This window comes from Amblyraja radiata, chromosome 5 (assembly GCF_010909765.2).
Source record: "Amblyraja radiata isolate CabotCenter1 chromosome 5, sAmbRad1.1.pri, whole genome shotgun sequence".
NCBI lineage: Eukaryota > Metazoa > Chordata > Chondrichthyes > Rajiformes > Rajidae > Amblyraja > Amblyraja radiata.
Genome location: NC_045960.1, coordinates 36,835,003 through 36,859,142, shown reverse-complemented (window position 1 = coordinate 36,859,142; position 24,140 = coordinate 36,835,003). Strand labels below are relative to the sequence as shown.

The 24,140-nt window shown below is 44.0% G+C and overlaps 2 protein-coding genes across 4 annotated transcripts in view; one reads left to right on the top strand and one right to left on the bottom strand.

Moving 5' to 3' along the window:
• usp45 (ubiquitin specific peptidase 45) overlaps nt 1-6,027 on the bottom strand; it is a 95,357-nt gene extending 89,330 nt beyond the window's left edge. For 2 of the 3 annotated variants that reach the window (XM_033021031.1, XM_033021033.1), the window contains exons 1-2: nt 5,725-6,013; nt 872-980 (exon numbers count right to left, since the gene is read on the bottom strand). In XM_033021031.1, the coding sequence (XP_032876922.1) occupies nt 872-974 (103 nt within the window). In that variant the 5' untranslated portion in view covers nt 975-980; nt 5,725-6,013. Of the gene's footprint in view, nt 1-871; nt 981-5,724 lie in introns of all 3 variants that reach the window. The other variant, XM_033021032.1, reaches the window with a different exon arrangement.
• A 153-nt stretch (nt 6,028-6,180) lies between these two features.
• On the top strand, nt 6,181-22,714 carry tstd3 (thiosulfate sulfurtransferase like domain containing 3). The gene is made up of 4 exons (XM_033021030.1): nt 6,181-6,470; nt 10,785-10,964; nt 13,567-13,726; nt 21,985-22,714. The coding sequence occupies exons 1-4, from the start codon at nt 6,374-6,376 to the stop codon at nt 22,049-22,051; spliced, it is 504 nt and encodes a 167-aa protein (XP_032876921.1). The 5' UTR covers nt 6,181-6,373; the 3' UTR covers nt 22,052-22,714.
• Nucleotides 22,715-24,140: the final 1,426 nt, after the last annotated feature.

Genomic DNA, 24,140 nt, shown 5'->3' with positions numbered 1-24,140 from the left:
GTGTCCTTTAAGCCAGTCACTCTTAAAAACAGCCTTTGGAACAACTAATGGGTAGCACAGTGCATTAATTTCAAACAAATTAGTATAAACAAGCAACATAATAACTAAGAAATGTGTTCATTGATTCATCTTGGAAGCTTATACTCAATATATGGGCTGGGCAAATATAAACAATTTGATACAAATGCTTCAATTACTTGATTTATTCAAGATTGAATGTTACAAAAAAGACTCCGTAGAATTATTGGACCCATCTCTGTGCTCAAGAACCCTTCGACCAACCAAGTCTGCACTGACTAACCTTTTTAACTAAATCGTACACAGATCCCATTTTATGGTCCCTGCGCTCCCCTCAACCTCCCCCAGAGTATACCAATCATCAAAACACTCAGGGCGACATATCACAACCAATTTACCAACCAACTCGCACATCTTTGGTAGATGGAAGGAAACAGAGAAAACCTGGAGACACAAAGAAACTGCAGACACTGGAATCTTGATCTAAACACAAAGTACTAGAGGAAATCAGCAGATCAAGCAGCATTTGCAGAGGGAATGGACTGACAAAGTTTTGGGTTGGGACCCTTCTTCTACAGGGAGAGCTTGCAAAGTCCACTTTGACAGAACAAGAGGTCTGTGCTGCTGGAGTTGTGTTGCAGTAGCTCCATTTGCTGTCCCAGCTGCCCCACAGTCCTAATTTCTCATGCTTATTACTCAAATGCTACCAAACATCTATTCCAACAAAAGAGGTACGGAAACTACTATTATTCACACTTCTCAGAAGTTTAACAATGTAGTTCCCCACAGCATTTTCCAAATCTAGAAGGGTGTTGTATGGAATTATAATTGCAAAATAGAAAGTTTGTTTTACCCAACACTTCATCAGATGAATCATCATCTTGAGGCTTTTTAGGTCTTCTGCTCTTCTTCGTCATTACACCATCACCTTGGGAGGATGGATCTTTCACCCTCATCTGTCACTGGTAATTTAACATAACACAAAATATGCAAGTAGGAATGCGCCAGTACAATATATACCCTGGTGGGGGGTGGCTTGCGGCGTCACACACACACTAACCATCCCCCCGCACACACACTAAGCCCCCCCCTCCATGATATTATATTAATAGGCTCCTTTTACCCCATCCCGCCCTGACCATTTTCATAAATAACTCGAGAAATAAAGCTCGAAATTTTCAGATAAGGCGATTTCAGACCCCAGGGGATAAATCTCTATCGGTATATGTGAAAATATTACCGTTAGAGCGTCGTTTTTTGGAGAAGATGTGATAACACACAAACAAATAAACACAAACACACATACATCCACATACAAGATCAGAGTTTTAAGTATAAAACGATAGAATAAAAGATGAAGAAATATTGAAGATAGACACAAAGTTCTGGAGTAACTCAACGGGTCAGGCAGCATCTCTGGAGAAAAATGAGTGATGTTTTGGGTTGGGATCCTTCTTCAGATTGAAATATTTTCCAGAATTGTTTTGCCTTTGCATCTTTGACAGTGTGTATAGAACCTCTGGTTCGGAACCATGAACAGCAAATCCAAAGGTCTGCATAGTCACTGACCTCACCCATGAGCACAGTAGCTGAAGAGAAGGTAAAAATGCACTGTGTCCAATCTTCAGCTTTATTATAAAGAATGGGCTCGCTGACTCCATGGTAAAAGTTAACTGCTAGCATGTGGACTTTGGAAGGTGAAGGATGAGGACCCACAATCCTGTTTATATGGTGGAGAAAGTCAAAAAGCTCAAATTCCTGGGCATACATATTTCCGAAGATCTTTCCTGGGCCTGGACAAAAGTCTAGATCATTTAACTCGATCTTGATGTTCATAATATTTATTGACTTCAGGGAACAAGGCAGTCTACAGGCCCTAGTCAGCATCAATGTGCCAAAGTTGAGAAAGTCGAGAGCTTCAAGTACCAAGGTGTATGGTTGGTCCAACTTGTCCTGGGCCAACCACACTGAAATTATGGTTAAAAAAAAGCACAGCCTAAGACTCGACTTCCTCCGAAGTCTAAGGATGTTTGGCATATCTCCAATGACACTTACCAACTTTTACAGATGCACCATGAAAATCATCTTATCAGGATGCATCATAGCTTGATTTGGTAATGGCTCTGCCTAACTAGCTCCTTCATCTTTCTGACATTGAGGGAGAGGTTGTTGGTTTGACATCATGTTATGAAGCTCTATCTCCTTCCTGCACTCCATCTTTTCTTTGTTCCAGAAACGGCCTGCTGTGGTGATGTCATCTGCAAACTTGTAAATGGAGTTGGATCAGAATTTGCCATGCTGTCGTGAGTGTATAGGGATTATATTAAGCAGCTGAGGACACATCCTTGCGAGACGCCAGTGTTGAAAGCCATCATAGAGGATGGGTTTGTCACCATCAAGAGTCAAGAGTGTTTTATTGTCATATGTCCCAGATAGAACAATGAAATTCTTACTTGCTGCAGCACAACAGAATATGTAAACATAGTACACTGTAAACAATATGATAAATGAGAAAAATGGTGTACACACATACATATACTCAAAAAACAAACAATAGCAGTGCAATAATAATAATAATCTATTGCAGTTCAGAGTTTAATTGAGGTTGTAGTGTTTAATAGCCTGATGGCTGTACGGAAGAAGCTGTTCCTGAACCTAGACATTACAGTTTTCAGGCTCCTGTACCTTCTTCCCGATGGCAGGGGTGAAATGACTGCGTGGCCAGGATAGTGTGGGTTGATGCTGGCTGCCTTTTTTGTGGGGAGGTCAGCGCCAGTGATGGACTGGGCAGTGTTCACAACTTTTTGCAGTCTTTTCCACTCCTGGACGTTCAAGTTGCCAAACCAGGCCACGATGCAACCAGTCAATATACTCTCTACTGTACACCTGTAGAGGTTCAAGAGAATCCTCTCTGGCATACCGAATCTCTGTAATCTTCTCAGGAAGTAGAGGCGTTGATGTGCTTTATTTATTATTGCATCAGTGTGCTGGGTCCAGGAAAGATCTTCGGAAATATGTACGCCCAGGAATTTGAAGTTTTTGACTCTCTACACCATATAAACAGGATTGTGGGTCCTCATCCTTCCTCTTCAAAAGTTCACAATCAGTTCATTGGTTTTACTGATATTGAAATGCTGGCACCATTTGGTCAATCGGTCGATCTCACTTCTATGCTCTGACATCACCATCTGCAATTCGTCCAACAACAGAGTTCGCACTGTGTCTGGTTACACAGTCATGAGTGTAGAGTGAGTTGAACGGGAGCTGAGCACGCAGCCTTGAGGTGCTCCTGTACTGAGTGTTAATGAGGAAGAAGTATTTCTGCCAATTCGAACAGACTGTGGTCTGTGGATGAAGAAGTCAAGGAAGATGAGGAATCATGCTTTGTCACCTATGCTCATTGGTTATGGTCAATGTCTGGACGTTGAGGATCCAGTTGCGGAGGAGTTGCTGACTCCTATGATGGAGATGAGTTTGGTTGGGATTATGGAGTTGAAGGTGGAGGGATGGTCAATAAATAGAAGTCTTATATTGAGGTCTTTGTTATCCAAATGTTTCAGTGAGTGAAGGGCCAGGATGCTGGCGACGACAGGCCAACTGCAGTGGATAAAGGTTGCCTGGGAGGCAGAAGTTAATGTGCACCATGATTAGCTCTTAGGGCTCAAGGAATCAAGGGATATGGGGAAAAGCAGGAACAGGGTACTGATTTTAGATGATCCACCATGATCATATTGAATGGCGGTACTGGCTTGAAGGGCCGAATGACCTACTCCTGCACCTGTATTTCTCAAAGCACTTTATGATGTTGGATGCCAGATACTGGCCTTGCTTTTCTTTAGTCCTGGCATGCTAGTGGCCTTCTTAAAATAGATGGGAAAATCAAATAGAGCGAGGTTAAAGATATCTGAATACTTCTGCCAATTGGTCTGAGCAGATCCTCAGAGCCCTGCTGGCAGCTCCATCTCGGCCAGTTGTATTCTGCATGTTCACTCTCAGGAAGGCCATTCTGACATCTGCAACAGTGACCGTTGGTATATGAACACCCGAGACGGTTGGAGCGGATGACATTATTCCACTTACATTCTGTTGAAAGTGAGCATAGAATATCTTGAACGCTGTGGAGAGATGTGTTGTTGTCAGCGATACTGCCTGATTTCACTTTGTAGTCCGTTATAGCATGCAAGCCTTGCCACAATCAACGGGTGTCCATGTGGTTATTCCCTGACTGACTTTGCCCTGAATTCCCCTTTGGCATCCTTGATGGCTTTGCGAACATCCTAAATACATTTCTTCTACTTCACAGATCCTTTGATGTGAGCGCTACAGAATGAGACTGCAGCTGGGAATGGATCTCAGAGTTCATCCATGATTTCCAGTTGGGGAACACTTGTATCATCTTTTCTGGGCACACGTTCCTCCACACACTTTCTGACGAATTCTGTGATGGTAGCGACATACTCATTTATGTTTGCAGCAGAGTTCTTCTATGTGGACCAATCCACCAAGTTAAAGCTTATATCGGGAATCGATTATGTTCGAGCAAAAATCACATGAAATTCCTCCAGACGTATTGTAGTGGCCTGGACAAGATCAGGAAAAGGTTCAGAAGTCCTTTAATGAAGCAGGAGAAAACACAGAGATCATTCCCGAGCAGGACCAGAAAACACGTCAGCAGACCACCGTCCCTGTCCCTCAAGTGCCGAGGGGGGTGACTCAAGGAGTGGCCTAATATCCAGGGACTAACACAGTATGAGACAATAAACAAGGGGAGAGTAACAAGACAAATGGATAAATGATGATACAGAGCTGAGAAGGTGGTCAGAGAGATCTTGAAATGGATGTTGATGCCAAGATCCCTATATAGATAGGTACATTAGGTAGTTAAGAGGGAAGGTATGTGAAAATACCCTGCTATCTTCGAGCAGTTGAGAGGAGCAGCATGGGAGATTTTTAAAAACATCAGTTAGTGAGATCAGTATTCCAGGGATTTAGGAATGTGATTCAGAGATAGTGTCCACCCTCACAGTCATTTGCTGAAGGATTTTAACCCAAGTAAATCGTCTGAAGATTTATTTCCTCAAAGGATATGAATGAAGATAGACTGTCAAAAATCCACCGGATTCATTCATATCCTTTGAGGAAATAAATCTTCCTATATCTGCCAACATATCTGTGACTCAATTATTCCTACCCAACTTCCAAAATAGCCCAGGAATAACACACTTGAGAAGGAAATCAACATTGGCCAATGGGAGGTCAAGACGTTCAAATCATGTGAATTAATAAAATTCAGAAAACGAAACATGTCACTACACAGTTTGTTAACATTTCATCAGAGCACCTAAAACTTCACAGCGATATGTCAGTATGGACGTTAGAACGTTATTGCAATTATAGTCAACATATTAGTCGTGGCCACTTGAACGAGAACACACAGGGCCATGGTCTGGATACAAAATCAAGGTGGCAGAGCAGCTTGATTTTTTTTAAATCTCATAACAATTAGATTTAATTCAGTCACGATAAATGGTCCAGATTAAATAAACCACGTTGATTTTATGTGCAGTGTTGCCTTCAAACTGTGCAGTTTGTATTATGCTGCCTGCCTGACAGCTATGCGTTGGCCAAAATGCTGGAGTAACTCAGCGGGACAGGCAACATCTCTGGGAGAAGGAATGGGGGTCGAGACCCTTGCGACTCACTCACCGACTGCAGGGGCTGGGACCCCTGAGCCTGTTCTCGGTGCCCGGGCACGGATTCACTGGACCACAGCCGCCGCTCGCTGACTCGGTACTAGATGTCGTGTTCCCGGAAGAGAAGTCACAGAGCGCGGTTCCGGGGAGGGGAGTCAGGAAGGAAAGAGCCTGGGCCTGAGCCTGGGCCTCGACCACAACCTCTCCGCCTTCCCGCAGAGGCAGCGATGTGACCGCTTGGAGCACGCCGGCCCTCGGATCCGCGCATGCGCCCGCTCCGTCAGGTGGACATGATCCTCGGCTGCAGGCTAGTTCCGCTCTCCCGCGCATGCGCTCACCGCTTGCTCCGTCAGGTGGTCGACGCCGGCTCCACGCATGCGCTCGTCGCCCGTTCCGACTCAGCTCCAGGCCGGTCCCAATCGCCCGCGCATGCGCTCACAGCCCGCTCCCGAAGCGCGGCTGGGCGGAGCCGATCTGAGCCGAGTCCGGCCGAGCTTGTCCGAGTGGGGAGAGCCCGAGTCGTGTGTGTCCGGGCGGGGAGCCGAGCTTGCCCGAGTCGAGCTTGTTGTCGAGCATGTCCTGGCCGAGCCTATCCGAGTGGGGTGGGGTTGGGGGGGAGGATTCGTCTGGGTCCGGGCGGGTCGTGAGTGGTTCCAGGAGTCATGGCCGGCGTGGTCGGCTTGGTGACGGCGCTGCTACTGCGGACAGTGAGCCGGGGATGTGCTGTGGAAATGTGCCGCCAGCAAAGGAGGTGTTGGGGTGAGTAAAGAGAGGGGCCTGAGCCTCACTCATTGTGTAAACCCATGCAGATAACATAACATGCTGGAAGGTCAGGTCAGGCCGCACCTATGGGAGACTCAAAATGCTGGAGTAACTCAGCGGGACAGGCAACATCTCAAGATTCCTCGTCTCCACCCAAACGGAGACAAGTCAAGAATGTTTTATTGTCATATGTCCCAGATGGAACAATTACATTCTTACTTGCACAGCACAACAGAATATGTAAACATAGTGCAATGTAAACTATATAATAAACCAGAGAAACAGTCAGTGTGTATATTTTAGCAATGTCACAAAATTTTGACATTTTAAAAATCAAGTCTGCAATTTATCCCATCAGATAAAGCATAAAAATAAGTTTAATTTGACACCTAATTCACTTTCATATCTCAAGTATTTAAAAAGCTATGGCCATTTTCATACTCGGAAATGAGCAGCTTGTTCCCTATTGATTTTCTATGGACATAACAAAAAAGCTGTGATCGTGAACAGTCAAAAGCCCATAACTTTCTTAAAAATTAAGAGAACTGAATGAAATTTTCAGTTATCATAGATTGAAGCATTCTGAAACAAATATAAAATAATCTTAGGTACACACAATTGCTGGGGAAACTCAGCGGGTGCAGCAGCATCTATGGAGCGAAGGAAATAGGCGACGTTTCGGGCCGAAACCCTTCTTCAGACTGATGGGGGGTGGGGAAAGAAAGAAGGAAAAGGGGAGGAGGAGGAGGAGCCTGAGGGCGGGAGGGTGGGAGGAGACAGCTAGAGGGTTAAGGAAGGGGAGGAGACAGCACGGGCTAGCCAAATTGGGAGAATTCAATGTTAATGCCATAAGGACGCAAGGACCCCAGACGGAATATGAGGTGCTGTTCCTCCAATTTCCGCTGTTGCTCACTCTGGCAATGGAGGAGACCCAGGACAGAGAGGTCGGATTGGGAATGGGAGGGGGAGTTGAAGTGCTGAGCCACCGGGAGGTCAGGTAGGTTATTGCGGACTGAGCGGAGGTGTTCGGCGAAACGATCGCCCAACCTACGCTTGGTCTCACCGATGTAAATCAGCTGACATCTAGAGCAGCGGATGCAGTAGATGAGGTTGGAGGAGATACAGGTGAACCTTTGTCGCACCTGGAACGACTGCTTGGGACCTTGAATGGAGTCGAGGGGGGAGGTGAAGGGACAGGTGTTGCATTTCTTGCGGTTGCAACGGAAAGTGCCCGGGGAGGGGGTGGTGCGGGAGGGAAGGGAAGAATTGACGAGGGAGTTGCGGAGGGAGCAGTCTTTGCGGAAGGCAGACATGGGGGGAGATGGGAAGATCTTACTTGGATGACCTGAAATTAAAGCATATAATTAGTTAGTTACCTAATTGTAGCTAATTTCAGACTTCAATTACTAGATCTAAACATCTATCCATTTCTTAATAAATGATTAACATTTTTAAATAGCTAAATGTCCAAATAATTCACAATAAAACATGATTTTTAAATCTCATTTACATTAATTTATAGGCCAAATGGAAGGAATTCGGTGTTCAATTGCTGTAAATAAATGCCCATTTTAAATCAGCTTTCTAGTGGGATCCTGTGGAACGCGCTGGTTTAGAACGTTCACATTGCGGTAGATTTGTGCCCCCAAATGCCCAGAAAAATAATGCGGGATATAATGGGCCCAAAATGAGCTACTCGCAATATTAAACTTTGTATAAAGGGATCTTAAGAAGCCCTTTTTAATGTAAAAATATACAGCCTACCTTCAGTTGTCTGCTTTATGAGACCCTGCAGTTGCTGGTGGTCGCGGGTTTATAGATTGATTTTTAAACTACTATAACTATTATTCAAGGCCTTTAAAACTAATAATAGCTTTTGCGACGGGGTCTTTCAGCGATTTTTCGTTAATAATTTACTAGGCTGAACATCTTCGATTGGAACAGCCTAGAGAAAATCGCGTTTTAAACCCGCCCCCTCTAAACGGCGCCAAAATCGCGCACACCCGCAGCGACAGATTTTCAGCGACGCTTCAGGTAGGCTTTGCAACATACCTATATATTTGATAGAAGAAACTTGTAAAACTACATTGAGAGGGATCTCACTGATCGGATCGCTATATTCCCAGCCTCTAATTACATATATAGATACATAGACAATAGGTGCAGGTGTAGGCCATCCGGCCCTTCGGGCCAGCACCGCCATTCAATACGATCATGGTTGATCATCCACAATCAGAACCCCGTTCCTGCCTTCTCCCCATATCCCTTGATTCCGTTAGCCCTATCTAACTCTTTTAAATACATCCTGTGATCGGCCTCCAGTGCCTTCTGAGCAGAGAATTTCACAGATGCACAACTCTCAGAGTGAAAAATGTTTTTCCTCATCTCAGTTCTAAATGGCTTACCTCTTATTCTTACACTGGCTCCTGGCTCTTGACTCCCCCACCATCGGGAACATGTTTCCTGCCTCTAGCCTGTCCAGTCCCTTAATAATGTTATATGTTTCTATAAGATACCCTCTCATCCTTCTAAATTCCAGTTTATACAAGCCCAGTCGCTCGATTCTTTCATCATATGACAGCCCCGCCATCCCGGGAATTAACCTCGCGAACCTACGCTGCACTCCCTCAATAGCAGGAATGTCCTTCCTCAAATTAGGAAACCAAAACTGCACACAATACTCCAGGTGTGGTCTCAATAGGGCCCTGTACAACTGCAGAAGGTCCTCTTTGCTCCTATACCCAATTCCTCTCATTATGAAGGCCAACGCCATAGTTGTTCCCATTCACTAATCGACCAGATAACTTTGTTTCCAGTTTGAAGCCTGGTGACCCCAGTTTACCCTCCAAGGAACAGCCTCCCCATTGTGTGTCACTTTTCAAATTTTGACATTATGGACTTATAAGAGGGAAACTGTGTTTTAACAGACATACAGATAAGTCCCGCAATAGAGATTAGTGTGCAGATTGGGGAAGGGCTAAAAATTAGATGATATTTAAACAGTAGAATTGAATGGGCCTTTTGGGTTGGCAGACAGTTATGCGAGATACTGAGAAATTAGTGCTTTGGGCTCAGTATTAGAAATAATGACTTACTTGAATGAATGAATGAATTTTATTATCACATGTGATAAGTCACAGTGATATTCTTTGTTTTGCATAACCAAGGTATGCAAAGAGTTGCCACACAAAGGGCACTGATAAAGTTACAAAGTATCCTGTGCAAGGTCCTCCTTTGTTATTACCCCCTCACGGCGATTCCTCCACGCCAAGTCCTCTTTTGTTCTCGGCGACGCATCCTCCGGCTCCCATGCGGCCGACCTCGACAGCCAGCAACCTCATCGACTGCCGACCCAGCCTCCCCGACAACTGCCACTGGAGCCCTGACATTATCATCAAACCTGCTGACAAGGGAGGTGACATAGTAGTCTGGTGAGCTGACTCCACCACGCTGAGGCCCCCCCCCCCCCCCCCCAGCATCTCTACTTCCTCCTCATATCCACCCAGATTTGTAACAGCAGCAAACTTGAATACAGGCACTCCTCGACAGGCAAATTATGTAAACCCGCACTTACGTAAGCGTTCATTGAGCCCACTGAAGTCTCCAGTGGGCTCCACAGAAGTCCGCAGTATTTTGTTCATCACTTAATATATTTTTTTCCCAGTCGTATTCTCTCCACTCCACATGAAGGATTTGCTGTTCTGTCCTGGTTCTAACCTAACAACAAACATCCAAGTCATTTGTCAGCTTAGACATTGGGAAGGTCCCAGCAAACCCATGTTTCAGCAGCATAATGTAGTGACACATTCGCTGACATGAATCATTCAATGAACTGTTCTTCTGCATTCAAACACCCAGGTGCAGAAGTGCTGAACTTTCTGGAATTTGTGCAGGTAAAGGTGCACAGTTCACCGAAGAACTGCTGCCATACCCAAGCAAAGCGTGGGCCAGTACTTCAGTCTAACAACGTTTTGGAACTGCTAAAATTTTAACCCTCAACAAATACTGCCTGATCTGCTGAATATTTCCAAGATTTAGTTTAATTTCTGATGCACATTTCTAAAGTCATAGTATCTGTTGTCAATATACCAATTGCCATACAATAAAAATTGCCTTCCTAATTATTATTTATAAATTTGTGATTAAATGCTCTTTTATATAATGCTCTGTTTTTCATTGTATTTTGGTCATCAAGTGAGCTCTGATATTGACAAAGCTTCTTAGTTTGTATTGCCACATTTGCAATCGACCATATGAAATAACAAATGTAATTTAAAGTTATGAAACTTTTTGTTCATTTTTGTTATTTAGCTCCCATTTCCCTAAGCCAACCCAAAACCTATAGCAGTGTCTGTGTGGGTCTCTCTGAGACCGTCTCCTACCAGGAATTAAAAAAGCTGCTGAAATCAAACAAAATATTTTTGATCGATGTCCGAGAACCCTGGGAGCTCACGGAATATGGGCAAATTCCTGGCTCTATAAATGTACCACGTAAGTATACCATTATGGATGTGAACCATCTGTTGGTATATTGTAATTTACATAACAAATATATTGGGAATATCTGAAATGCATGAAATTGTATTGAATGAACTGGATGTGTTGCCAAATTATTTAAGTTTGAATCACTGAGCTAATGCTGAAGTTATACAATAACATTATCAGGCATTACCTAGAGCAGTGATTCCCAACCTGGGGCCATGGCAAATTTCAGGGGGGCCACAGAACATTTTTGGGATTTAGGGGGCCACAGGTTCACAGGGAGCTACCACCCTGTTGCCTCCTAAATTCCTGTTCTAATAAATTTAAATCTATGTAGTTGAAATATTTTTGATGTTTGTGGAATAGAATAAAAGAGAATATATGTGCAATTAATAGACACTGATATTTTTATGGAAGGTATTATAATATTGAAGTACTTTTTTTCCGCTAATAATGTCAGGGGGGGCCACAGAAAAATTAAAAGATCCCAAGGGGGCCGTGAGCTGAAAAAGGTTGGGAACCACTGACCTAGAGTATCAGGTACAGATCTGGTCACTGCTGGCTTAGTGGATCATGACTTTAATTAATGCATCTTTATCAAGCAATAATTATCAATTTTATCCACGTGTGCCATGGCCAGTGAGATATAATAGAAACCAATACATGAGAAATATGATTCCATGAGGAATAACTAAATTGCTAAAAGTGTTCAGTCTTGAAAGGAGAGCAACATGTGAATCTCCTTGAAGTTTAAAAGATGCATAACATCTGAAAGATTGTTTTCAAGGGGATTGTAGAACAGAAAAATAAGAGCACACATCAGGCACGTGCCGTCAGGGTAGGCAAGGTAGGCACTGCCTACCTTGACTAAAATTATAAAATGATAATTATTAAATATAAATAGTAAAGGCACGGGAAAATTATGCCTACCTAAGAGATCGATCTCTTAGGTAGGCATAATTCTCCGTGCCTTTCATGCGCAGTACATGTAATACGCGAAAGTCTGTGCAGCTCACGTGCCGTCGATGCTGTTTCAAGGCCACAACAAGGGCAGCTGAAGGCAGCTGAAAATCTGCCTTTGCATCGTGGACTGCGTACAGCGCAAGCGGCTGTAAAGTGGGAAGCGGCTGTAAAAGGACAGCGCCGCTGGGGGGGGGGGGGGAAGGGGGGGAAGAGTTCCTTTCACAGCGTGTGGGAGTCTGGCCAGCGGTAAAGTTGCAGGAGGGTAGGAGCGTTGAGAAGGAGGGGGCCGGGGATCATGCCAGCAACCAACTCAAGAACGGGTCAGCGGGCGGGGATCATGCCAGCAACCAACTCAAGAACGGGTCAGCGGGCGGTGGAGCTTACTCCATGTGTCAGCGCGAGTAACCACAATTGGTCCCATGTTCGCGCTGACACAGGAGTGTCCACTGCCCTGTTATCCATCACCCGCTGACCCGCTCCGCTCTATGATCTTTGCTCTTGAGCTGGTCACCTCACTGTTCAGACGGAGAGCACTGCCAGAGGTGAGCGGGCCGGCAGAAAGCGCTGAGGTCCCGGCGGCCGCTCGCAGCCATCCGAGCTGCTTCCCTCCCCGGCCACAATGCGATGATACCGCGCCCGGAGCGCCGCGGCTGTGGTGAGTGAGTGGGTTACTGGCATGATCCCCGATCCCCTCCTTCTCAACACTGCTGCCCTCCCCGCAACTTTACCCCTGGTCAGACTCCCCACACGCTGTGAAAGGAACTCTCCCCCCAATTAGTCCCATAAACTAGTATTGTCATTCAATAAGATCACAACTGATTCAACTTGTCCCGGTGTGCTCCCGTTTTTCCCTCCACCTCTCCACCTGCTGTCACCCTCCACCCCCCACCCATTCAGAATGAAGGAGATTTGGAAGCCTTGGGCAAATTGAATTGTTACTTTCTTTTTTTTATTTTACGGAGAGGAGAACAATCTGTGCCGACTTACTGCCTACCTTGAGTAATTACTCACGGCACGTGCCTGGCACACATCATTGCAAAGGTAAACTGTGCCAAATTAGACCAAGAGCAGGAAAATACTTGTGCGATTTGTGGATAAGAAAGCTAAAATTTTAGATGGTCATCTGCAAGAATGAGAATAAATATTGTAGTAGCCTATTGCTTATGATAGTGTATTAGCAAATTCTCTAAGCATAGCTTTATAGAATAGATTCAGGATTTTCATTAGAACCCAATTGTTTCATTAATTTAACTGCATTTGGGTGTGCTTAGTAAATTTCAGTGCTACCAACATTTCTTAATGCCTTTCAGATTGGCATTTTCAAATATAATATGATGAAGCCACATAGGGCACTATTATTGAGAGATGTCTTTGGAATATGCATGGTTTTACTTGTAATGTTTGGTGTGTTGACAATGTTTCACATCTGGAATTTTACATCCCTACCTTTACATAAATAAATATGAAAGACTTATTTTTACTTATTTTTGCAATAAAATTCAATCTGTTTGAAAGTAGCCAGTGGTGAGCAGGAAACAAAGCATTGTCTTCGATATGTGGTGATTTTTTTTAAACAAAAATATCATCACTGTTTTACAGATATTATATTAGTTGAAATGTTTACTCTTTTTATCTCATTTGCCTAAAGTTGACCAAGTGGAACATGCCTTACATTTGGATCCCAAAAGTTTTACGGAGACATACAATGGGCTAATGCCAACGACGTCGGATAAAATTGTATTTTCATGTTTGGCAGGAGTCCGGAGCAAAAAAGCTTTAGATACTGCTGCATTTTTAGGGTACAGTAGGTGAGTACAGTACCAACAACTCAGTTATTGGGTTTTTTTTGTTTACTTTTACCTCGATCAAAGTGCTGGAATAGGACTGAATTCATAGACTGTTACAGAACAATATTTACAATGCAAGTAACTCAGCGGTCAGGCAGCATTTCTGGAGAAAAAGGGTGGGTGATGTTTTGGATTGGGACTAATCTTCAGATTCCAGCGATGATGCCTAACCGCCTGTTACTCTAGCACTTTGCGCCTATTTTTGGTATAAACCAGCAGTTCCTTGTTTTCGAAATTTACAGCACCACTGTTCAAGATAGGAAGGAGACGAGCATTGTGAAACTACATGCCATTTCTTTTCTGTTGGGAAATTCCAGGAATTCATTATTAAGTAATGTCCTTGACGGGTGGAGGGGGGTCATTATATGATTAAGCTAAGTCAAAAGCAAAATAGTGTTTTAAATAGTTCTGTGACTAGTAGGTTAGGTTTAAAGGGAGCCATTGGATTTTGAGGCATTCTAAAGAGACCACACAAAAGATACAGCCTAATGCAATTAAGCAGAACATATTATTTATAATGGAAAGATAGAGTCGGGATAAACAGCTCATGTTTATATTGGCATGCTGTAATCAGTGGAAATCAATTGAGATCACTGTTGGAATCTCAGCTATGTGCAGTCATGTTAATCCATAGATAAGTGTAATATGTCCAAGCCTGCTCCCGATAGAGTGATCGATTGGAAACAAAGAAATAGAAAATAGGTGCAGGATTAGGCATTTCGGCCAATATGATCATGGCTGATCATTCAAAATCAGTACCCCGTTCTGCCTTTTTCCCAATATCCCTTGATTCCCTTAGCTGTAAGAGCTAAATCTAATTCTCTCTTGAAAACATCCAGTGAATTAGCCTCCACTGCCTTCTGTGGCAGAGAATTCCACAGATTCACAACTCTCTGGGTGAAAAAGTTTTTCCTCATCTCATTCCTAAATAGTCTACCCCTTATTCTTAAACTGTGACCCCTAGTTCTTGACTCCCCCAACATCGGGAACATTTTTCCTGCATCTACCCTGTCTAAACCTCTAAGAAATTTATATGTTTCTAAACAAATCCCTCTCATCCTTGTAAATTCCAGCGAATACAAGCCCAGTCGACCCATTCTTGCATCATACGTCAGTTCTAACAAATTAACCTGGTGAACCTACGCTGCACTCTCTCAAGGGCAATAATGTCCTTACTCAAATTGCACACCAAAATTGCACACAATATTCCATGTGCGGTCTCACCAGGGCCCTGTACAACAGCAGTAGGACATCCTTGTTCCTAATCCCAAATCCTCTTGCAATGAAGGCCAACATGCCATTGGCTTTCTTCACTGCCTGCTGTACCTGCATGCTTACTTTCAGTGACTGATGTACAAACACACCCAGGTCTCGTTGCACCTCCCCTTCTCCTAATCTGACACCATTCAGATAATAATCTGCCTTCCTGTTCTTGCCACCAAAGTGGATAACCCCACATTTATCCACATTCATACTTCATCTGCCATGCATCTGCGCACTCACCCAACCTATCCAAGTCACCCTGCAGCCTCATAGCATCCTTTTCGCAGCTCACAGTGCCGCCCATCTTTGTGTTATCTGCAAACTTAGAAATGTTACATTTAATTCCCTCGTCTAAATCATCAATATATATTATAAACAACTGGGGTCCCCGCATCGAGCCTTGCAGCACATTCTGAAAAGGACCCGTTAATTCCTACTCTTTATTTCCTGTCTGCCAAACAGTTCTCTATCCTTGTCAATACCCTATCCCCAATACCATGTGCTTTAATTTTGCACACTAATCTCTTGTGTGCAACCTTGTCAAATGCTTTTTGAAAGTCCAGATACACCACATTCACTGGCTCTCCCTTATTCATTTTACTTGTTACATCCTCAAAAAATTCCAAAAGATTAGTCAAGCATGATTTCCCCTTCATAAATCCATGCTGACTTTGACCAATCCCGTAAATGCTTTCCAAATGCACTGCAATAACATCTTTAATAATCGACTCCAGCATCTTCCCCACTACCGATGTAAGGCCACCGGGTCTATAACGTTCTCTCCTTTCTTAAAAAGTGGAGTTTCATTGGCCTCCTTCCAGTCCAGAGACGAGAGAACATTGTAAAATGAGCAACATTGCATCCACGATTTCTAGGGCCACCTCCTTGAGTACTCTGGGATGCAGACCATCAGGCCCTGGGGATTTATCTGCCTTCAGTCCCAACAGTTTACCTAACACCATTTTCTAACTAATGTTGATACGAATAAAAAGCAACAGAACACACAAAATACATTAAATATAAACATCCACCAAAGTGACTCCTCCACATTCCTCATAGATGGAAGGCGAAAAAAAGTTCAATCTCTCCCTTCTTTGTCCTCCAGCGGTCTGGGGCCTCTAACCTTCGGTTGACGGAACGATCTTACTCCCTTAGCATCGGGGCCATCAAGCTCCTGCATCAGGGGGGGGAATCTTAGCTCCCCCACGCAGGGTGATTTACCCCGGGTCGGAGCTAGTCGAACGTTGTGCGACTTTTGGAGCTTCCCGACGTCGGTCTCAACCCGAGACTGCAAACTCCTCGAAGTCCGCAGGCCGCGGTTGGAGCGTTAATCCCAGGCAAGGAATCAGCTCCGATGTTAAATCCACGCCCCGCGGTGGGGCTCAAAGTCAGTCCCGAGCAAGGCCTCCAGCTCCAAGATGTTAGACCGCAGAGCGACCGGAGATTCGATCCGGAAAAAAGAATCTCATCTCTGGCAAGGTAAGAAATTGAAAAAATGTTTCGCCCCCGCCCACCCCCCACCTAAAACAAACCACAGATCATTAACACAAACTTTTTAAACACACTAAAAGTAACAAAAAAAAAGACGAAAAGGACAGACAGACTGACGGCGAGGCTGCCATCGAAGCTCCACCCGGTGTAATGTTCCTCCCTCCGACTAGATCCTCGGTCCCCTAGTATTAGGGTTTTCATTTGTGTCTTTCTTAGTGAAGAGAACCAAAGTTTAACTGTTCTGTAATTTCCTTGTTTCCCTTTATAAATTCACTGACTGTAAGGGACCTACATTCGTCTTAACAAAACTTTTCCGTTTTACATACCTATAGAGACTTTTACAGTCAGTTTTTATATTTCCCGCAAGCTTTCATGCTCTTTTCCCCCCGCTCTTAATTAACCACTTTGTCCTCCTCTGCTGAGTTCTAAATCTCTCCCAGTCCTCTGGTTTGCCGCTTCTTCTGGCCAATTTATATGTCTCTTCCTTGGCTTTAACATTATCCTTGACTTCCCATGACAGCCACAGTTGAGCCGCCTTCCCAGTTTTATTTTTTCACCAGACAGGGATGAACAATTTCTGGAGTTCATCTATGCAGTCATTGAATCTTCGCCATTGCATCTCCACCGTACCCTTTAAGTATAATTTGCCAGTCTATCTTAGCCAATTCCTGTCTCACCTGGGCAAAAATCCCGGGGGGGGGGGGCGTTCCCCCCATGCTTTTAGAGGTGGGGGACAATCCTCCCCCATGTTTTGTAATCTGGACTTTGTCAGATGCTTTCTAAGGGCTGAATCGGCCCGTTCACGGGGCCTTTCAGTGCCCGGCGAGGCTTAAAATCAAACTGCTGCATCGAGGCTCCCGATGTTGAAGCCCCCGCCGGCCGATGAAAGCCCCTGCGAACGGGCCGATTGAAGCCCCACGATTCGGGGCGGGCGAAGCTGCTATTGCTGGAGTTTGGAGTCGGTCACCAACCAGGTCAGCTCCCGATGTTACCGTCCACAGGGCCCATGGACGATGCCTCGCGTGTGTGCGCATGTGCGTGCGCGCAAGCGGCCGTCAAGAAATTGTGTCCGCCCACGTTTTGATAGCGATTTCCGTGCCTGCTGTCTCATACCAAGGTCTCCTCTATTCCAGTTCAGGATCCTAGTCTCTGAATTAACTGTGTCACTCTCCATCCTAATGCAGAATTCCATCATATTATGGTCACTGTTGACCAAGGGGCCTTGCACAACAAGATCGCTAACTGATCCTTCCTCATTACACAATCGACTAGCTCCGACCCGGGGTAAATCACAATCAGTCAAGGATGGCCTGCCCTCTAGTCGGTTCCTCTACATAGTGGTTTAAAAACCCATCCCGTATACATTCCAGGAAATCCTCCTCCCCAGAACTTTTACCAATTTGGTTGGCTCAATTTGTAGATTAAAATCACCATTAAATCATAATTATATGTAGATTAAAATCACCCATGATAACCGCTGTACCTTTGCTGCATTCATCCCTAATTTCCTGCTTGATGCTACCCCCAACCTCCCTACTGCTGTTTCGTGGTCTGTATGCCACTCCAACAAGCATTTTCTGCCCTTGGCTATTTCGCATACCGATTCTACAGCATCCAAGCTAATGTCTCTCCTTGCTATTGCATTAATCTCCTCTTTAATCAGCAATCCCAACCCACCTCTTCCTTTCTGTCTATCCTTCCTGTTTATAGAATATCCCTGCATGTTTAGCTCCAGCCTTGGTTACCCTGGAGTCATGTCTCAATAATTCCAAATATATCATATTCCTTAACTACTAACTGCTCATTTAATTCATCCATCTTATTTCGAATGCTCCTCGCATTAAGGTACAAAGCTTTCAGGTTAGTTTTTCTTATCTCCCTTCTACCTTTTGCTTCTGCCTTTTATGGCCCTCTGTCTCCTTGCATTGATTCCCATCCCCCTGCCCTGTTAGTTTAAAAGTGACCTATCCTAAACTCTCTTTCCCGTTAACCCCCCCCCCCCCCCCCCCACTGTTTAGTTTAAACCCATCCGTACAGCACTAGCAAACCTGCCTGCCAGAATGTCGGTCCTCTTCCAATTAAGGTGGAACCTGTCCCTTTTGTACAGGTCACCCCTGCCCCAGAAGAGATCCCAGTGATCTAGAAATCTAAATCCCTGCCCCTCTCAGCCACATATTCAGGTCCCCTATCTCCCTGTTCGTACCCTCACTAGCACGAGGTATTGGAAGCAAACCAGAGATAACCACCCTAGAAGTCCTGCTTTTCAGCCTCCTACCTAGTTCTCTATACTCACGTTGCAGAACTTACTTCCACTTCTTACCCATATAATTTGTGCTTACATGCACAACTACTTCCGCCTGCTTACCTTCCCTGTCAAGGATGTTCTGAAGTCAGTCTGTCGCCTTGGACCCTGATACCAGGGAGGCAACACACCATCCTCGAGTTTCGCCTGTCGCCACAGAATCTCCTGCCTCACATCGGCCAATGGAGTCACCCACCACAATGGCTCTGCCTGACGTGGGTCTCGCTGGTTGAGACTCAGCGCTAGGATTCGAGCCACAGACGAGTCTGCCGCTCGGACTGAAAGCGTTGTCTGCCCAGACAGCTTCCAAGAGGGTGTACCTGTTTTCAAGAGGTACTTCCACCGGGGTCTCCTGCACTCGTTTCATCCCTTTTCTTTCCGTCTCTATCCGACGCACCTCCTACACTCTTGGAGTGACGACCTGGCTGTAGGTCCTGTCCAAAAGTTTTTGTCGTCCCAGATGGACTGCAGGTCATCCAGCCGCTGCTCCAGTTCCCTAACTCGGTTCCTTGAGCTGCATCTGGACACAGTTCCAACAGGTGTAGTGGTCAGTGACATCAGCATTGCCCCTGAATTCCCACATCCTGCAACAAATGCACTGCAATAACATTCCTGCCATCACAAGTTTAAATATTTAAATTAAATTAAACACACAACCGACTCAAATGTAGCCTCCTTGCCTCAACCTCCTTGCCGAAGACTCTTGAGCCAAAGTTGGGTTTGAGGAGAACATTGTGGAAAAAATTATAGGAAGGACAAGCGAGTGGACGAAATGTGAATAATTGAAGTATAATGAGGGGGGAGAACAGAAAAGCAGAACATTCAAATGGTGTTAGAGAAATTTGGGTGACAAAACAGTATGCAGAGAAACAGTGAGCAATTTAAGTAGCAAATTGAGTTTTGGTCTTTATTGGCAAGAAGAATTGAGTACAAAGGTAAGGAAGTCCTGTGCAGATTTTGTTCCTTTTTATTTATAATGCTGATATTTAATTTCCCATTTTAAATAATGTTTGGATTCCTGTTGCAATATAGAGTCAGAAAGTAATACAACGTGGAAACAAGCCCTTCGCCCCAACTCGCTCACACCGGCCAACAATGTCCCATCTACCCCAGTCCCACTTGCCTGCATTTGGTCCATAACCCTCCAAACCTGTCCTATCCATGTACCTGTCCAACTGTTTCTTAAACAATGGGATAGTCCCAGCCTCAACTACCTCCTCTGGCAGCTTGTTCCATACACCCACCACCCTATGTGTGAAAAAGTTACCCCTCGGATTCCTATTAAATCTTTTCCCCTTCACCTTTAACCTATGTCCTCTGGTCCTTGATTCCCCTACTCTGGGTATAAGACTCTGTGCATCAACCCGATCTATTCCTCTCATGATTTTGTATACCTCTATAAGATCTCCCCTCATCCTCCTGCGCTCCATGGAATAGAGACCCAGCCTACTCAACCTCTCCCTATAGCTCACGCGCTCTAGTCCTGGTTACATCCTCGTAAATCTTTTCTGAAACCTTTCAAGTTTGACAATATCTTTCCTATAACATGGTGCCCAAAACTGAACACAATATTCTTAATGCGGTTTCACCAACGTCTTATACAACTGCAACATGACCTCCCAACTTCTATACTCAATACTCTGACTGATAAAGTCAGATGAATAGACAATAGCCTATAGCACAGAAAAACATATTCCAACAATACTTTCAAACTTTATTTTCCAGCCTTCTCTTTGATACTCAAATTTGTGTTGCTTTATGAACATCACATAAGGAAACACATGAGACGAGGAAACACTTTTTCTCACAGAGAGTGGTGAATCTGGAATTCTCTCCCTCAGAGGGTGGTGGAGGCGGGTTCTCTGGATGCTTTCAAGAGAGCTAGATAGGGCTCTTAAAGATAGCGGAGTCAAGGGATATGGGGAGAAGGCAGGAATGGGGTACTGATTGGGGATGATCAGCCATGATCACATTGAATGGTGGTGCTGGCTTGAAGGGCCGAATGGCCTACTCCTGCACCTATTGTCTATTGTCTAAGTCAATGGAGCAATAATTGCTAATACAGTTATTGTTCAATGTTGAAAACTTCTGTTGGTTTACTTAACCACATTTTTAAAGTGGGTGATGAAATTTTAAACTCATATCTTTGTAATCTAATCACGGTTATATGGCTGTTTATATAAATGGATGCCGTGTGATTTTAGGAAATACCGATTAGCTTGTATGAAATGTGTAATCTTCATGTAAGATAATTACTTCATATCCAGCACAATTGCCATATTTGAGAAGTAATCCAGCATTTTCAGTGCTTTCGAGAATTTTAGTTATATCCAGCGTGAAAACAGGCCCAACCTCCCCCTGTTTGTCCCATTTCCTGCTAAACCTTTCCTGTCCATGTACCTGTCCAAATGTCTTTTAATTGTTGTTATGGTAACCTGCCTCAACTACCTCTGGCAGTTCATTCCACATACTCGCTACCCTCTGTGTGCAAAAAATTGCCTGTCAGGTTCATATTAAATCATTCCCTTCTTATCTTAAACCCCATCCTCTATTTCATGATTCCCTAACACTTCCCATATTCCTGTGTGAAAAATATACATCTTCTTGATGCACTGGGGCGCATCCTCAATGATGTGACCTGTCGCGCAGGCGACCCAGCTGGGGTTAATCAGGCCCCGACTTGTGTCCCAGCAGCAACCGCCCACGGATCAGCCATCTTAATAACTACTCTGCAAGGGTTGGGAGACTCTCGTGCGTGGAGGGACTGGGCTCTGTGGGGTGAGTCCTGGCCGGGCTCCTCACGCGTCTCACCAGGTTCAGGCCTGTGCGCTGCACCTCTTTCTCCTTCTCCGAGAATTTCATTCTCGCCTGATGGATTTTTAGGCCATGGTGGTTCATTAGGCCTTTCGTAGCTTTATTGGGTGTCTTTCTCACGAAAGACACAGACTGGGGTGCTAACCCAGCCTGTCCCGGGTGCCGTCTTTCCGTGCCTTTCCAATAGTCATGTGGATGAAAGGTGATCTTTTAGAGGTATATAAGGTCCTAAATTTTGATGTGATGTGATGCTATATTCAGCCAAATAAATACCATTCATGAATTAATGTTTTTCTCTTATAGCATAGTAGCAAGGGATTAAATAACTGATTATTGTTTTGTGTTTCAGCGCTGTACATTTCCCTGGTGGTTGGGAAGAATGGGAAAAACGTGAACTTTCCAAGCAAAAAGGATGAGCTGATTTCCTAAAATCAGGCGCTTCTCGTGGAAAGAATTCCCAAAGTGAATGAAAAAAATAAATCTAAAAATGGAAGATGGTGTGACTAGTTTAAAATATGATGTGAGGTAATCATAGTCAGCAAAATTACATTTATACATTTTTAATATTGATTTTTTTTCTGATCATATTAACACCGAATATTTGAGCGTATCATTTGAGATTTATTACCTTTTGTTGAGAACTATTTTGTTGAGAAGTAATAAACTTAATGATGACCACATTCTTTGCAGTGCAGGTTAATTCTTACGTTTCATCTATGCTTTAAAGCAGTTCGCAAACTGCTTGAATATTTTTGTCACTGAAATCCCTGGATATTATGTACTATGAATGTAAGTTTTAGTTAATGTTTTGTTATCAGAATTACTTCATGATGGCTTTCCTGTGAACCAAGAAAACGATATGTGCTATTTTTACATTTATCTTTCCGTAATTACCTCTGTACCCAAATCATCATTTTCTTTCACATCATCACACTCTCCTTGTACCAACTGACAGACAGCATATCCAATGAACAAATGAGATTAGTAAGTAGTGTAATATTTGAAAGCCACATGTAACTTCTAAAAGGTCACGTTTATTATCAACGCAAAGATTCGTTACATAAAAATAAGTGATTTTCCAATGTTGGCCTTTGCAGGATTTTTTCAACAGTTGGAACTAGCATTTGAGCACTGCACATAAGCAGCCATTATAATATTTTCTATGGTCAGGTTTTATTACCAATGATTAATTACAATTTGGTAAAATTCCTTTAATACTCAGATTACAATTCAATTTTAAAATTGGCAGTTGAATTTTAATAAATATCATTTGTTTGGGTGCCTTGAAGGCCATTCTTTCTTCCTCCCTTATATTCCATAGCATTGTTAAATTCCAACGTAGCAAGAAGGTAACTGATTTTTTTTTAATGTGATTGATTGGTTGGGTGCAAAATATGTGGTAATTGGAAATGCATATGCATGAGATTATGAAACGGGGACCAATTTGTAGAATTGAGGGGGTGTCTGGTTTTAGGGATTATCCTCGTGAGAAAAGGTTAAAGGTATCAAAGGTATTTTATTAGTTACATTCACATACACCCAGGTGTAGTGAAGTGAAATGCTTTTTGCCATTTTGCAGCACACAAAAAAAGAATACAGACATAACACCAATGAGTGTCTTAAACACATAGAACATCCCCCCACAATGGCTCCCACCATGAGGGAAGGCACAAAGTCCAGTCCCCAACCCCAGTTCACCCATAGTCTGGCCCATTGAGGCCTCCACAGTTGCCTCTACGGAGGCCCGATGTTCCAGGACGTTCTCGCCGAGTGATGTTGCTCCGGCGTCGGGAGAGTCCTCATTTAAACAGATGAAATCTGTTCTAAGTTTATAAATTGAAGAAAGATCTTGAGGAGGCTTGACAGGATAGAAGCTGAGAGGATGTTTTCTTTGGTGAGTTAAATGTATAAATAGGAGAGATCACCTTCTGAGACAGAATTAAGAGATGTTTTAAGAGGAATTTAAACTATTGGATTTTGAGTCTTTGCAGTTCCATTCTCGAGAGCTTGGAGTCAGAGTTAAAAATATTCAAGGCTGAGATAGATTTTTGCTTGGAGAAAGCAAGGGAAATGTGGACCAGTCTGGAAAGTTGGTTTGATGCCAACATCACAGCAGCAGAAAGGGCTTCTGCTGGTTTTGGTCACAAACTGTCTCAGGAGAGAGATTAAGGAAAATTAAGAAAAGTGATGAGACAACTCAAACAGCCTATGTGGATTTTAGAGTAGGGTGGATGGGCCAAGGAAAACTTGTTTTGACTTCAAAATTGGAGCGGCTGGTACGGTCTGTGAAGGGTCCACAGACTTGGTGCAGGTATACACAAGGTAGTGCCTTCCTTCTACTGTTTTCACTCAACCACTGTCTGCTTCAGAAGAAATGCCATCCAGAAGGAGACTGTGCCTAAAGAAAACAGGTACTGGGAACTGTCGGGGGAGACGACGCTTCCAATCCGAGCGGCGGACACGTCGGAGGCTCCGATCCTAGAGATGGGACGAGACCAGCGAGAC

Excerpts from the sequence above, each read along its gene's own strand:
- tstd3 (XM_033021030.1), top strand. The coding sequence starts at position 6,374 with ATGGCCGGCGTGGTCGGCTTGGTGACGGCGCTGCTACTGCGGACAGTG. Across the intron at positions 6,471-10,784 it reads CCAGCAAAGGAGGTGTTGGG|CTCCCATTTCCCTAAGCCAA; the intron begins GTGAGTAAAGAG and ends TTTGTTATTTAG. Across the intron at positions 13,727-21,984 it reads GCATTTTTAGGGTACAGTAG|CGCTGTACATTTCCCTGGTG; the intron begins GTGAGTACAGTA and ends TTTGTGTTTCAG.